At 37.5% G+C, this 15755-nt stretch overlaps 1 protein-coding gene across 1 annotated transcript in view; it reads right to left on the bottom strand.

Moving 5' to 3' along the window:
* Positions 1-424: 424 nt before the first annotated feature.
* The window catches only part of LARS2 (leucyl-tRNA synthetase 2, mitochondrial), an 84615-nt gene continuing 69284 nt past the window's right edge, over positions 425-15755 (bottom strand). Inside the window, exons 19-21 of the mRNA XM_057367698.1 lie at positions 14517-14628; positions 7842-7969; positions 425-2429 (exon numbers count right to left, since the gene is read on the bottom strand). Of these exons, the coding sequence (XP_057223681.1) occupies positions 2250-2429; positions 7842-7969; positions 14517-14628 (420 nt within the window). The 3' untranslated portion in view covers positions 425-2249. The remainder of the gene's footprint in view (positions 2430-7841; positions 7970-14516; positions 14629-15755) is intronic.

Below are 15755 nucleotides of genomic sequence, written 5' to 3'. Positions count from 1 at the left end.
TAGACCACACTGAATTACAACTTGCTGTAAACACACTGACGGGACTTCTGACCTTACACTTTTTGTGAGTCTGCTGTTCACTACCTYTCCTTTTATAGCCTGTAGAAACCATTCCTTATTTTGATTTTTGCCTGAATCACCAAGTGACATCTACAATTCACTTCCTCAGGCAAGAGCAAATACCCTCAAGTGCTAACAGCAATAAACACTGTGGGCTGCTGCCTGGCCCTGAAGTGACTGCAGCTTTTGTTTAAAGGCACCACAGGGTAGCTGTGCTTACAACATCTTTCTTCATCCTTGTAAATTTTTAAAGTTTTTATTTACACCAAAGATGTCACCTTTCTCCCAAATAAAAACTCTGTTAAAATGGTTCCACAGAGTGCATTAAACATTTTATTAAAAAATAAAAAAAAGCAAAGCAGGACTGTGCTGTGCCACAGATTTTCAAAGGATCTCTTTCACAGTCCTTTTAGGAGCTTCTGAACAGGAGTTTTATGAATTTATAACAACATATATGTCAGGCAGACACTGGAATTCAAATTATTTTAACTCCAACTAAAGGCCTGTGTTTGAATGTCTGAATGCATTCCTTTGTGACTCAGATTTCTGGAGTCTTAAAACTGCAAAGACCATATCTTCATTATAAATATTCTATTTCTTAGTCATTCTGGTATCAAAGGACTGCTGGAGAAAAAATCTGCACAAGTGTGGTCCAAGAGGAAGCAGAAATCAGAAGAGTTTTGTTGCAGAGGTACGGATTTGTAGAGCCAAACACACTCACTAAGCCTGGCCTCTCTATTAGGTATCTGGATATTTGGTACCAAAAATGCATAAACCCARAATGAATATTGGCATTGCTTAGCTAGTACCCACATGGCAATGTGATCTGTCTTGAGCCTAGTTGCYGAGGATCTATTAGACTTATTTACTGTTATGTGGGATATTTTTCTTGGTTTCTTTTCAATCTAGTACAGTCTGGATGCCTGCTGGGCTGGAGGGTTACTGCAGACCTCTGTATTTGCCTTGCTGGTTGTTTCTGCTGATTTCTTAACTATCAGAATGGCTCACAAATGGCTGGCTTATTGGACTAGTTAGCTGAATGACTATTAAAGAAAATACATTCTTTCACAATGAACCCTGCAATTGTTTCCTTGGAAACTCTTTTTCAAGCAYTTGCTGAACACAATAAATATTTCCATGTGGATCTATCAGCAACGTGGCGTACAAATAACATGGYTGGAATTAGGCGTGAGAATGGCTTTATGTTTTATGAATGTCTGATTGATTTTTAGAAACATGATTGCTTTTTTCACTTAATGAAACCCTCAAAAAAAGAAAAAAAGAATTTCAATTCAAGATTTATGATTTAGGCACTACAAGATCTGGTACAGGCAAAAAGCACCCGGTCTGCCTTCCCCACGGCTGCATTTCCAGCAGCCAACCGATCCCTCTCTTGAATGCCCTGAAAGTCTCTGAGATGGCTCATGTGYAGGAAGTAACTTCCACCCTGTTCCATGCAGAAACAGCCATCAGCACTTAGCTGAAGTTGCATCTCTCATGCATGTGCCAACACARACACATCAGCTAGGAAGGAGAACCCTGGCCAAGGCAGGGCTTGGCTAAATAATCTGACCTTTTTCTTGGCTTGGCTCTGAAATTTATGTGAAATGTATCAAGCCACCCCATTCTGGCTACCTGCTGTGCCCAAGGCCATTGGTCAGTGCAAAGAAATGATTTTTTAAATTAACACTCCGTAGTAACATTTTCTAAAAACTTAAAATGTTGTTAATGGTAGAGTTCCCAAACATGAGCTACAGGGAGCAAAGCACACCTAACATTTTGGGTAGCACATACTCAGGGCAGTCGTTTAGTCCTGGAATCACATTTATGCACCAGTATTTAGCCAAGCCAACTTTCCAAGAAGATATATTGCTGAGGCTGACACTAAGCCCCATGCACTTTGTATCATTCATATTCTGTTACAATGGTTTAACTGTTACAATGGTTTAACTCTTCTGTGCTTCTTTGTCCCAAAGAACATGGACCAGCTGCATTTTACCATGACTCAATAAGAAACTTTAATTCTGCACATTTCTCCGCATTGAAATGAAGATTTAGCAGCAACCTGATTTTAATAAGATTTCTTTCCCACCTTTGCATGACAGAGAAATAACCGTAACTGGGTGTTTTTGCATTGGTTTCCACCTCAAAAGATTCCAGTCCCCTTTTGCAGCCCAGCAGAGCCTTCACTATTCTTGCACTAAGAAGTTGATAAGAGCAGTTCTGGGAGACAGAAAGGCCTTTTTAATTGCTCGTCCCTGGAGATGCTTGACTCCAAGTTCACTTTGAAGAACTAGCTCATGGACTTCTTCAAAATTGCGGGCTGCTTGCTGAGGCACAAAAACTTTGCCGCAAGCTTTGTTATTGATCTGAAAAAGAGACATGAAAACAAGAAAAAACAGACGTTACTGGACTGCTTTCTACAATTTAATTTCCTGTATCCAATCCATCTTGTTACACAAAGAAAAGGAGAAAGTGGAATAAACTCTTTTCTCCAAAACCACACTTTCTAAGTAGAGGATAAAATTCTTCCTGTCTTTCTAAGTAGAGGATAAAATTCTTCCTGTCTTCTGTTCATCTACCATAAGATAAAACTCTGACTCATGATACTCAAAAAAAAAATTGAAGAAGTGGCCACAAGAAGTCTCAGTTTTGAAGACAGCAAGKAGCATGTGACAGTGCAATGCAGCAATCTTTTAATTTTAAAAATGTGACAGTCACATAAGCTGCATAAAATGGTTTTGTCTAGTGGGAGTCTTGGTTTGTACATACTTCTGGGCAGCAATTTGGATTCTTTACAGCTAAGCAATGTCTTGCAGAGATTCAAATGGAAGATTTATTATTTTTAGAAAAATAGGCTTTAACTTGGTGTATGTTGCACTCATTGTTGTATGTTGCACTCAAGCCATGGCTCATTAATCCAACACAGACCACAAAGACATCAACTACTCACAAAGTAACATTCTCCTGTGTGTGGCTGATTTTCAGAGCAGCTTCCATGCTGGTTTTGCTTTAGTAGGCAGAATCACATAAGTAAAACTGAGTAAGCCTTTGGTGGGAATCACCTTAATTTATAAAATGGTTTTATAAATCCTTTCTGTCATCCAATAAGAGTAGAAAATGGACACAGACTACAGAGCCTGACCGAGTACCTTTATGGAGCTGGCATAAAATTAATTATCACAAAAGCTTGCAGATTTATATGGACTATTTTCAGTGGCTTAATAGAAGAATGTCAATCACACATTTTGAAAAATGAAATAATTTGAATTTTTTAATACAGTTAATCACATTACTTGCATAATAATCTGCTGTAGGTACTGCAGATCTCTGACCCCTAGGCATCATTTCAAGGAGATTTCAACCTTCTAAAAGAAACATACATTGCTTCATGTARTTTGGACATAAAGATGTACACAGCCTGGTTTTCACCTCAATTTTACCCAGGATATCTTTATGCAACATATAACAAATGAGAGAGGCCTAGTTCACTTACCTAGTTAGTCTTTTATTGAAAATAAAAKGATTTGTGCAATTCCCTGAGAGAGGAAGTTGGGACAGATTTTTAAGGAACAAGATGAAGTCTCAAATGCAGCAAGAATGAGCCACTTCTGCTTTTTGAATAGTCTTGGCAATAATTTGCAGTGATGTCAGTAGGCTTTTAACCATTCCCACACGCGTCCATAATGTGGCATCATAAAAGGTTGGCTGTGTTAAACTTTGCCTTTAGCACCTGGTGCAAAGTAAATCCCTTGAAAAACAYGTAGGACTTCATTTTTAAAGCTTTTGTGAAAAATAAATACAAGCAGTTCTTTTTGACAGGACACCTCGGAGAAGAAATGCATTCCACAGAAAAAGAAAACAGTAAAATCCAAACAGATACAGTTTTAGTGGGAATATAAAGCAAGCTTCTCAGCTTGCTGCTAGGACACGCAGTCTGCAGTTCAAAGCTATGYCTGCCTAGTTAAAATGTCATTCACTGTCCTCCATCATGCAAATTAATATGTCCCAGTGGATGGATGCTGGCAGGGGGAAATTTTCCACAACTAGTTTGGTGCTGTTCTCAACAGAAAAGCCAAGCAGTCTAAATCTACTTGGTAAATAAATGACTGCTAGCGGTTGTGTTTTCCTAGAAAGGTTGAGAAGCCTGGGCGACCTGGCACTGTGTAYCTTCCCACAGCACATCTCCACCTTCCCACAGCATGTCTCCTGATCTTCCCACACTACCCTGTCAGCTGGCACCACAATTCCTATCAAACAGCAGACTGGTTATGGTTTCACTGTGTGCCTGAGCATGGCGTTCATTATCTCATAGGTATGAAGCATTTTAACACTATTCCTAAAACAGGCAGCTGCAGAATTAATCACATGCTGTGTGTAACAAGCATCCTATTTACATATCCTTTTAGTCCAGGGATTGGCTTAGGTTGTCAGCAGGGGACATGCCTTCTGCTATTCCTCTACCTCTCCCTGTATCTCATGAGACCAACATAACCTTTGGCATTTCCAGGTAAAAGTGCCAGCGCAAGAAAACTGGGTGCTGGCAGCCTTGTTTCTCTGAAAAACCATGGCGAAGTGCAAGAGGAGAAATTCACAAGTCCTGGGTCCTTTCTTCCCCTGAGGACAGAAGCTGTTGCTTTTTTCTTTTCTTCTTTTCCCTCACTTCCATTTTATTTTTTAAACATTTGACATTCCACACTATTCTGGATCTACAGGGAGCTAGTGGGAACTACAGAGGTTATAAAAGTTGAAATGAAATCATGAAAGAGTGAAAAATAAGCATCTTGAGGCTGCAGAAAGGAATATTTAATTCAACTCAAGTATTTTTTTACCATTGATGCATAATCCTTCCTGAGAAGAAAAAAGAAAATAAATATCTGTGCACTGTTAGGCCTCCCTTATATGCCAAAGCAAGAAAAATGACAGAAACTTTTCTTTTATTTATAAAAACATCAGTTATAAGACCACATCTGCTAACAGTTCTGCACYACGTAGAAAATGTGAGGAATGATAGTCAGAAATGTGTTCATAGGATGAAATCCACAGTACATTCAGGTCAGATTTCTCAGAGCACTAATAATACAAAGTATTATTAAAAATACTCAGTTTTGCAATAACATTTAGACTTAACACATACTGCGCAAATCCAGTGAATTTAAATGTCTTTTTTGTATGCAATCTATATTGCTTCAGCCAAGGATACAGTGAGTTGGTTGYTTTTGTTGCTTTGGGTTAAATATGGTAAGACGTAACTCCAGCACAGACAGGAAATAATGAAGTATTTTGTGTGAAGAGAAATAAACCCCAAATGTCTCAGCAGACAAATCCCTGGCAGCCTGAGGCAGTTTGATGGCTTGAGAAGAATAGGATTGTGACCCAAAGACTTGGTTTGACTGTACAGCCTTGTGAAGAGACACTGACTCTTTGCAACTAACCAGTGTTTAATGAGGGCAATTTATTTTTGTAGACATACAAAAACCTACAGTGTCCACATGACTTCTCACATTCCCTGCWCAATCATATTCCCTGCTCCCCCATATTTTTGCCTCACTCTTAACAGTAGATAACCAGGCACATTCTGTAGGCACCATTGTTAAGGATTATTCCCAGTTCAAAAAAGCAACTTGTCTCTTCCAGTCACTTGCTTTCTCAGAAGCAAGGTGTTTATACACTTCATATTCTTCTATTCATATAGGAATATATGACTGAGAACACAGGAGTTGTTTTTTTCTCTTATTACAACAAGATTCTTACACAAAGCTATGGCTTTGACAAAGTCAACCAAAAAAGAAACAAAGTAATTTTCATAGTGGCTATATAAAGCAATTTTTTTTTTTTGTTTCTTCTTTTGAGAAGGAAATTCTAATGCCGGCAGAACAACATCAGTAAAATGCTGAGGTATTTTCACGTTTGGTCGTGCAGTCCTAAAAACATTCTGTCCAGAGTTTTCCCTGTGTTGTTGAAGTTGTTATTTCAGAGATATACTTAATAACATGTTTGCTTCAACCACAACTGCAAAGACCTTTCTATAATTACACAATTTCTCATTCATGACCTCCTTATAAACTGAACACTGGAATTCAAGATGTTTGCTAGCTGTGCTTGGACGTGAARGCTTATTTTGAGCTTGAGAGAAGTGATTATAACTCAGTGAAGATTTTTACTGCTATAACTAAATGCTTATTACTTGAAGAAAGAAAGAGAGGGCAAGAAAGAGCAAAAAAGCAATGAATCCACAGTGACTATTAAGCTAAGTCTTCTATTAACCCCAGCCAGCAACTGAGTCCTTCTCCTTGATTTGGGAAAACATACCAATTGAAAATTTCCTTCAAGAATATATACTCCTTGGCTTCTGTTAAGGGTGTATGTTTAATGTTGGAAAAATCAGTGTTTTAAACAGAATGTCTCATTCTGTTCAAATAAACTGACCGAGAGATCTGGTGAGATTAAAAATTATTTGCAAAGGTATTTTGATTAGGGAAATTTATAGCAACGTGGCTTCTCCTAAATTCAACCAACTCTTCCCTCCTCAAAAAACTCAGCTCAGCAAAAATAACCCAACTGCTTTGCTCCCTCTCTCAAAGGGGCAAACAGAATAAAACACAACTAAAATGCATTGCTTCTTTTACACATAGAGAACATGCAGTTTTACATGATCAAATGACGTTTCTTCTATAGGCTCCATTTCATTYAATGTCCAGAAACACAGGAAGTTTTTGAAGTGAAGCATTTAATTTAATTTAAAACACTGAAGTCGAAAATGTCTGCACTAAAGATTATTCTTTAATGAATAGTGAAAAAGGCAGGAGTCCTGCAGATCTAGTAGTATGTAACTACATTTATTTACACACTACCATAATGCCCTGAACATGAACAACTTGAAGGCAGGTAGACCAGGAGTCAGTCAGTGGAAGAGCTGAGACACTGCTCAGGGATCCCACGCATTTGGCTCCAGGCATTCATTCCCTYTGTGAATGAATTCCCTCTGCAGTGGCAGTTGCTGCTACTGTGCACTATGCAATGACCAAGCTTTTTGATGCCTGGCAGCACCCTGAAGACACGCTGGTTAACTGGAGCCATAGGAAAGAAGTGACATGGTGCACATGCACACGTTAGCAAATTGCAGGTCAACTAAATGTAGTTACATGTCCWCTCTTCCAGTGAACAGCCAGCTTCTATCCTAGACCACAAAGGGCTAAGAGCACAAGGAGAAACTGGAAGTTATAACACTTCCAAAATAACTGGTTTTCTCAGCCCCTTTCCCGCAAATACACTCTTCTGACATGTACAAGACATTCAGCCCAAGGGGGATGGGAAACACCATTTGGCAAAAGTCACAACTTAACCCAGCTTATGATTGGCTCTGCTGGGCAGCCACAGCACTACTGGTACCACAAGAAATATCAAACTAATGGTACATTTTTTGTACACGGCCAAGTTAATAAATGCACTGTCAGGCAAAACAAATCTGTATTTTGATCATAGTTTTGACTGTATCATCCTTGCCCATGGCTGTTCATTGGTCAAATCTCCACAGGTACTAATATCTAATCACTCTGAAAGGTTTATATTTAGGGCAACTCTCTTCCAGATCCACTGTATTTTTCATTTAGGAAACCATTTTAATTGCTCAGCACAACTGTAATAGTAGCTTCTATTTTGAACTTTCACTCAGCCATCTGCTAAGGGAACTGACTTGCACAAGAACAGAAATTCCATCATCGTCTGGATTCATAACACATTAGGTGGCCACTACTGAAAATAAATCAAAATGCTCTTACCAGTACAGACATCTCCACAACATCTGATGGCTGAAGGTACTCTGGGTCTACTTTGGGCCAGGACTGATGCAGAACATCAACATCCCAGGGATGATGAACACAAAGTTTATTCTGCACATGTGCCAGACCTGGAAAATGAAAAGTAAAATGTTCATCTGTACTGTAACCAGAACGTTTGGTCTTTGGAATTTGTCTGACAAATTAAATCAGGATAAAGTTGACTTTAAAAGCAAGTGCCATAGGAGGAAATTACACTGTTTAGATTAGCATACAAGACATTATAAACAGAAAGATATACATCTTTGAAGCATTTGTTTTATACCATTTGTAAGGATATTAACAATGTGGCACACTGTAGATTTAAATTAACACTCTGTAACTCTGCCATGAGCACAGAAGACTWCTGCTTATTATTTCAAATTGTAGTACTGCAACACAAGCTGACCTCTGCTTCTAGAAGTCAATCATAACACTGCATAATACAATTTAATTTCAGTAACACCACCAGTTTGGTTAAACTTTTACTTACAACTGAGAATGATAAACAATTACACCTTATTATTTTACCACCTGTAATATGCTGGGTAGTTTCTGAATTTGCAAGTCAAGCTACTKGCAAGATTTTCTCTATGTTACCAAGGGCATTTTCTCACAAATTAAAYGTGCTACAAAGTAATGCCTTGCACAGCTTGCTCTTCTTATGGTTTTTACATTCTGAAACACTTTATCCTTTGATTTTATTTTTAAAAATTTCTAAAATGTGTATAAGTGATCTSTTTTTATTAAACAGGCTATAGTCTTCCCAAGATAATTAATTCCTGATTTGTTTAAGTAATAGAACAGGACACAAGTAAATCTGAAGCTGCATTCTGTAACTGAATAAAAGCTCCTGAGTGGATTTATGTTGTGGCTTACTGCAGCTATATGACAAAACACAAAGATTTCATTTAACAAGATGCTGTCAAATGTGATCAATATTGATTATGATTGCTCTTGCAATTCTCACAAAGCCAGGAGATTTTTGAATTAAAACCATTCTCTGTGTATGAATAAGAATGCAGACTAAAACTTCTTATAAGCACATGCTTCATTCAGAATTGCAAAATGTTTGTGAAAGCTCATCTGATTTAGAGAAACTCCAGCAGAAACATAAAGAAAACCCATCAGCACAAGATTCACTGGTGAGATGGAGGCACTAAAGCTGYTCAAAACACAGCACGACAGCAGCCATAGGCACAAACCCAACCCATGCACAGTGCATACGTGAATTCAGCTCGCTGGATTGTTTAGACTAATATGGTGAGTAACAGCTAACGGGGACATAAAGAGCATGTAACTTCCTCCAGAAAAATCCATCACATTTTTGTCAGTGTTTTTTCAGACACAGTGCTTTGGTAAAATGACACACAGCCATGCTATTTGCTGAATGAGTCAGAAAGGGGCAGCGGGGAGGACTGATGAGAACCATTTCTAAAGGCAAGCAAGAACATGCACATTTCCTAATGACAAMAACTATTTATTAGGTAAATAATTTATTAAAACACTTTAGTAGCTCTGATTTTGTGTATTTTTTTTCTTTTGCAGCAGTAGCTCAGAATCTGAGAGCAAAAGATAGAGCTCAAACTGAAAAAAAGTCTTCATATTGATGATTCATTATCACATTGACTGCAAAGACAACAGCTGTTAGATTCTTTCCTTTTTGGCTTTTGAACATCCAGATGAGCTCACTTCTTTCCAACTGATCACATGTCTTGTGGCAGAAGCATGCACGCTGGCCACTCCTTATTTTCCKGTTGAAAAGGATTCTTCAAACTATTTAAAACCCACTTTCTGATATAAGAGCTTCTATCTACAAAAGCAAAACCAGGGTCACTTTGACTTTCTGTGGAGGCTGTCACTCCCTATAAACTYACTAATAAAAAGATAATTAAAATGTATTCTGAAGCAGAAAAAGTATGAGTAAGCCCAGTGTCAATCTTTTGGCTCATTTTCTTGCTACAAAATGAACTATGAGCTCATCCATAGAAAAAGAGAAGTAGATAAGCCAACAGAACTAGTTTGAGAAAACAGTTTGACAGGAAACCAAAATGAAGGTCTTAGTTATGTTGCCTGTTTGGCTTTCTGCCTTAATTCACATTTTGTAAGCTGCAGAACACAGAAAATGCAATGAGTTTGGTTTGTATTTTCAAAATTCAACACACTAAATCAGAAACTCCACCACCTCAATCCAGGAAGACGATGGTCCACTCATGAGTACCTAGACAGAACCCTTCTCCAGCCTTCCCACTCGATTCTGAGACACTACAACAAAGCACTGTTTGAGACACTAAAAATGGGCTGTTTCTGAAACTTTATTGTGAAAACATAAAAAATCTATTTTATTGTCTTAGTGTACTGGAGAGCGCTTAGTGAAGGACATTTTATGAAGGGGTCTGCATTTTGCGCCATATTTTTTGATGTATTTTGCATTTAAGGCTATAGATTCTCTTGCAGACACAGAACAGAAAGCTGAGTACATTTTTACTTACTCTGAGTTATTTACTTACATGTACCCATCTGTATAGGACAACACTTGTGCTCAATCTGAAGCCCTGATCTTGCTATTGGATCTGCTTCAATAGACTTCCACTGACTAGCAAGCTAATACTACAGCAAGGTTTCCCTAACCAGTAACTCATAGCATTGGAACCCAAATGAAAACACCAAGTTAAAAGAGTACTATATTACTGTAAATCAGTGAGTGCAGAGAAACAGGGGAYAGGACCAGTCTAACAGCTTTTCAGCTCAGGGCAATGTTTTACTAGCATTACATGAGTATTTCATAAGCATCRTACTTCCCCTAAGGTGTTATTTGACAGGGAAGAGCAGATTCTCATTTAAAAGAGATTTAAGAAGGAAGACGTGGGAGCAATCGTGTATCAGTAAGGTGTTAGGACAGCCAGACAACTCTAACTGACAGAAAAAAAAAGCAGTGGAAAAAATAATCTGTAAAATTCCAGAAATTATTTGATTACTTGGACACAAAATTATGTAGACCACAGGAAAAGTTGTGATCATGAAATAAATTGAGAAAGAGCTGGCACTGGACAAGCCCTGACACTGAGAGGCTAAAGCAAAAAGGAGAAGGAAGATGGAAGTCTTAATGGATGATGAAAGGAAGCTAATGAAAGCATCTGAAACAATGGCAATATCAGAGTTTAGGACTAGGGATTTTCTAACACAAAATATAATAAGATCAGAGGGGGAAATATAAGATGACTGTGAAGGTGAATATCCAAATACTGCTAATTTTTTGATTTAGCTAAATTGAAACAACAGAAATTTGCATTAAGTAAAACCCACCACACTAGCAGATAAGCAGAAAAAGTTTTTTAAAAGCTCAGATCAGGAGTGTGTAAGAGCAAGTAGAGAAGCATTTTGGGTGAGAATCTACTTGCCCATACAGCCTCTTTCTGGCATTGTTACCATTTACTTTGTTCCCGATATGCTTTTTACTATTTAATGAATCTCCCTATTGGAGAGTTTCAGGCAAATAACATATCAGAAATATCTTTGCGCAGCTCAGGAAGAACATGTCTGTCAGTCATATGTGAARCAGTCTGCAATCTCAAAGAAATGGTAACAGTTGTTTCCAGACAGCTCTGAGGGAAGCTGTATTATACCAGTAGTTCAATAGTACAGAACTAGGTTGTAAAAAGCCTGGGTTACTGTAAGTTAACTCTAGGATGTGCTTGCAACTCAGCAAACTCCACACAAATCTTTTAACCTTCTTAAAATAGTCTGTCTTCCTCCATTTGAATGAATTGCTCCCCTTCCTTTTGGGTTACTACTCTTGCAGGGAAAAAAAAWTTAAACTCCAAATCATGTTTCTTCTTGGATTTGTGAAGGCAGATTACTACATTCGGATTTTCAGTTAAATCTGCAACATCGATTAGCTTTTACTCAATTCCATTCTTTACAGAARCCTTCTTGAACAAGGGCTGAATTCAGACAAACTCTTGCAAAAGAGCTATTGTAGTAAAATACTGCTAAGACAATGATACCATTAAAAACTAAAAAAAAACCTATGTTTAATTTCAGTATTTCCTAAGATRTGTTTATCAAAGGTGTACATATCTTTCATGTGCCACCTCTAATAAAAATTTAACAACTCACAGTAAGTGGTTTCATATCCTTGTCTGAACAGCAAAAYACAGTATGACTACAAACAAACTAAAAAAAAAGTCTCAAATAGTGTCTGTATATTCCTTAGATACAAGRTTTCAGGAAGGAAACTGATTTCCTCATCCTGTTAGTGTTCATAAACTGCCAAGATATCAGCCGGATGAACTCTTCCCACACTGAGGGGCTATGGTTGCTTTTYATGTTATTGAGCGATAAACCAGTGCATTCACTGCACAGTTAACACCATTAGGTTGACACACCAAAATACCAAAAACCAGACAGAGAACTTCTTCACAAAGTATCAAATAGCACTGGGTTRCTATTGTTCAGCTGCTGAAAGGTGAGGCACTTACAGAAGAGCATTCCAGCAGCTTCCATCGAAGAGTGGGGTCCACTGCTATAAGTGCAATTTATAGAACYAACAGTATACAAACTCCTTTTCCTGACTCATTTACGAGAGAGGAAGCAGCAGCATCCCGACATTCAAATGCAAAGCCAAGGTRCAAAAGGAGGGACTTATTCTGTGTTTGGAGAACTAAAGCACAGAGAAAACTAAACAAAGTATTTAGAAACCATAGCTTTCATATTGAAATTACTGAAAATAGTAAGTATTTTGTATCATCACCTATATGCAACAAAGTTTAAGGAATTGGTTACATCAGAAGAACAAMAGGTCTTGGTGGAACCACAGTGCAATTCAAAACATGAACTTGGAGAATCTTTAATSTGAAATCCCGATCCCAGGACAGAATTGCAAGATGTTGGCTATTTCAAAATAATATAGTCTTCTTACCACAATGCAGCAGTTAAATGTACGTACATACTCCTGATAAAATTGTTTAATAACTTCAATATAATGCAATGATTACCATGCTAAAAGATACCATGGTTTTCAAATTTAGTAATAAAATTCTTCAGTCAACAATCAAAATACAATGGTTTTTCAGGATTGCYGCACTGAATTACAATGCACATGTCTCTGGACCACACAAGTAAAATTTTATCTTTAAATGCAGACAGAGGCTGAGGACAATACACTTCCAATTTTTACATGCTTCCTTTTCATTCTCACATCAGAGGGAGATCCAGAAAATGTTTATCATTTTCATTCTCCAGTGATTTTAGYAGCAAGAAAAGACTTCCTTATCTAACACTGAAAATGCTACAGGATTGAGTTTTATGTTTGACAAGTTGTTAATTAAGATACCCTAGTGCTCTTTGTCATTTTTTCAACCATATTTGATAATCCTGTATTTCCTAACATGTATTAGATTTCCAAGCTCACAAGGCACTGTATGTATAAGTAATTATCCTGCTCTCAGCCAATGTGGAAAACAGTCATGCTAAGCTCTCTCATTTAGTATTATTTTAATTAGATGGCACTTCACAGTATGAGACCAGATGGATCATGTCTGATGCCACTCTTTATTCTAGACACTTAAACTTCTGTTAAGACATTTTAAAATCACTGAGAACGAAAACATATGCAAAAATCCCAAACCATTCTCCCTAGTACATTTTCTTGTTTCCATAGGCTCTGCCTTCGTGTTRTTGCTCTGAACAAGAGCAATCTTTCCATGGCAATTAAAATTACAGGGCTATGTATAACACTGAAATATGATCAGTTTAGTAGCACTGCTCTGCAAACATTTGAATGCACAATGTTTTGGGATGACCGTTGAAAATAAAACCATTAAAAAAGCATCCAAAAGCTAACATTAGGTCCAAAACCACACAGCAGTTTGTGGCCAGCCACAATGCAGAATATATTCCTATCTTCCCACATGCATCTTGGGACTTTTCCCAATAAACCTTAAAATCAGCTGCTGAACTCTGGCATGCAYGTCCCTTATTTCACAGGCTTTAACTGTATCAGAACCATGCAACTTAGCCCACTTGGTATTCAGACCTGTACAACTGTGACAGATCATAAAAAAGATATCCTGTCTATCATTTCCATTCTCCATGGCAGGTTAATTTATAGCATAATATCCTTCAGTCTCTGGGCATTCTAAAGAGTTAGATTTTTATTGAACACTCCTTTAGTCTTTTTAGTATCCAGCTCTCTGATATGATTCTCTTTGCCTGAATTCCTGAAACAAAATATTTGCAGTCCAAAGACTCTGAAACAGCTATTTGAAAAAGGGCTCAGCTCTTAATAGTGCCATCCATATCTAGGAGCAGTTAGCAGCTGACATATGAATTACTCATGCAAGTCCTGTCTTGAATTTTCCTTCTTTCTCCCTTTCTCTGCCTAGTTTCTCTGTCAAGTTTCACCTCTGTGGGCAAGGAAAAAGAAACAAATGGCAGAAAAGAGAGATGTGGGAAGGCCACAAWGTTCAAGTTTGTTTAACAATTATGACAGAAGGTGAAGAATTGCARGATGAAAAGCAAGATGAAGAATTCGGAGGTAAGTGACACATGTACTATGTGTCTAGACACATGTACTAAGACATTTTTGTAATTTTCCTGTCGTTTTTCCTGGAACATCTCTATAAAGTTTATAAATACCTTTCCACATCTCTGATGCAATGTGGGGAGCCATAGGTGCGACCATAATGCAGAGTGAAGCCAAAGCATCTTCAAATTCTGTGCTGTGGAGAACAAGAGGTCGAGAAGCTTGCTGAACAAAAAGACAAGGAAAAAGAAACAAACTATTAACATTCTGAGGCAGGGGGGAAAGTTGTTTAATCAAGAAGAAAATGCAGTAATAAAACCTAAAATCAATGTCTATGCTAAGGAGAGTGTAATTTCACAATAAATGGGAAACCAATGAAAACGGAAAATTAAAATCATAATTCTTGGTCATAGAATGCTCTCTAACACTTAGAAGCTAATCCTTAAGTGGCTGATGAAGACCCTTGGGGATCTGCTCTAGCACAGGAGTTTGAACACATGCTTGTGGAGAACAGTGGCCAACAAAATCATTTTGAGTGCTAGGTTTTCTCAAAGTGCAATCTAAGACAAAAACAGAACTATACAAGAAGAGGTGAAGTACTTGTCTATGGCAGTCGAACTGTGCTGAATGCAGTTCAGTTCAAAATGGGTTTTGTTGGGAAAAGGTTCAATTGTAAAGAACACAGATTGGCTTAAGTAAAGCTGAATTTAGTGATGTTTTAGAGCTGATGAAAGCTTTGGAAATGAAAAGCACAGCAAAGCCTTTTACAATTTGCTGTTCTGATTGTTTTAGTAAAAGTGTCTGCCTTTTCTAGTATAGAAAATATTCAATTTCTGGCAAAAGGTACGTGACTGATGAAATTTGAACCTAATTTCTCCATTTAACTTAATATACAGAAAACTTAAAACAAACTTAAAAGGAAAAACATAGCACTAAAAGTAACCATATRAAATTTTTCTTTCTTTGCCTGTGTAAGAGATTATATTCCATGGTAAATTCAGCATTTATTTTGTAATATATTTCTAATATATGCACAGAAAAATGTCAATACATGTCAGCTTATGAGAATTATTTGATGTGATGAARTCCCATTCTCATCAAGTAGTAAATTGTCCAAAACCAGTAATTTGCCTGATCTCAAATGTCAGAGGGCATCTTCTTATCACTACCTAGGTTAGATACTAACAAGGTCAGTTGCAAACTATATTTGAATAAGTTTTACTAACTATTACCTGCTTTCATTATTTAATCCTTGTCCACCTCTCCACTTCCCCCTTTTAACTGGAAGCAAAAGAGGAACTGTCAGCATGCTATATGGAAACTTGTTCTTCAGGGATACTGCACTGATGGTC

Source organism: Malurus melanocephalus, unplaced genomic scaffold, assembly GCF_030028575.1.
Source record: "Malurus melanocephalus ecotype Western Australia unplaced genomic scaffold, MMel_1.1 scaffold_83, whole genome shotgun sequence".
NCBI classification, from domain to species: Eukaryota; Metazoa; Chordata; class Aves; order Passeriformes; family Maluridae; genus Malurus; species Malurus melanocephalus.
This window is presented reverse-complemented; position numbering and strand designations above follow the sequence as displayed.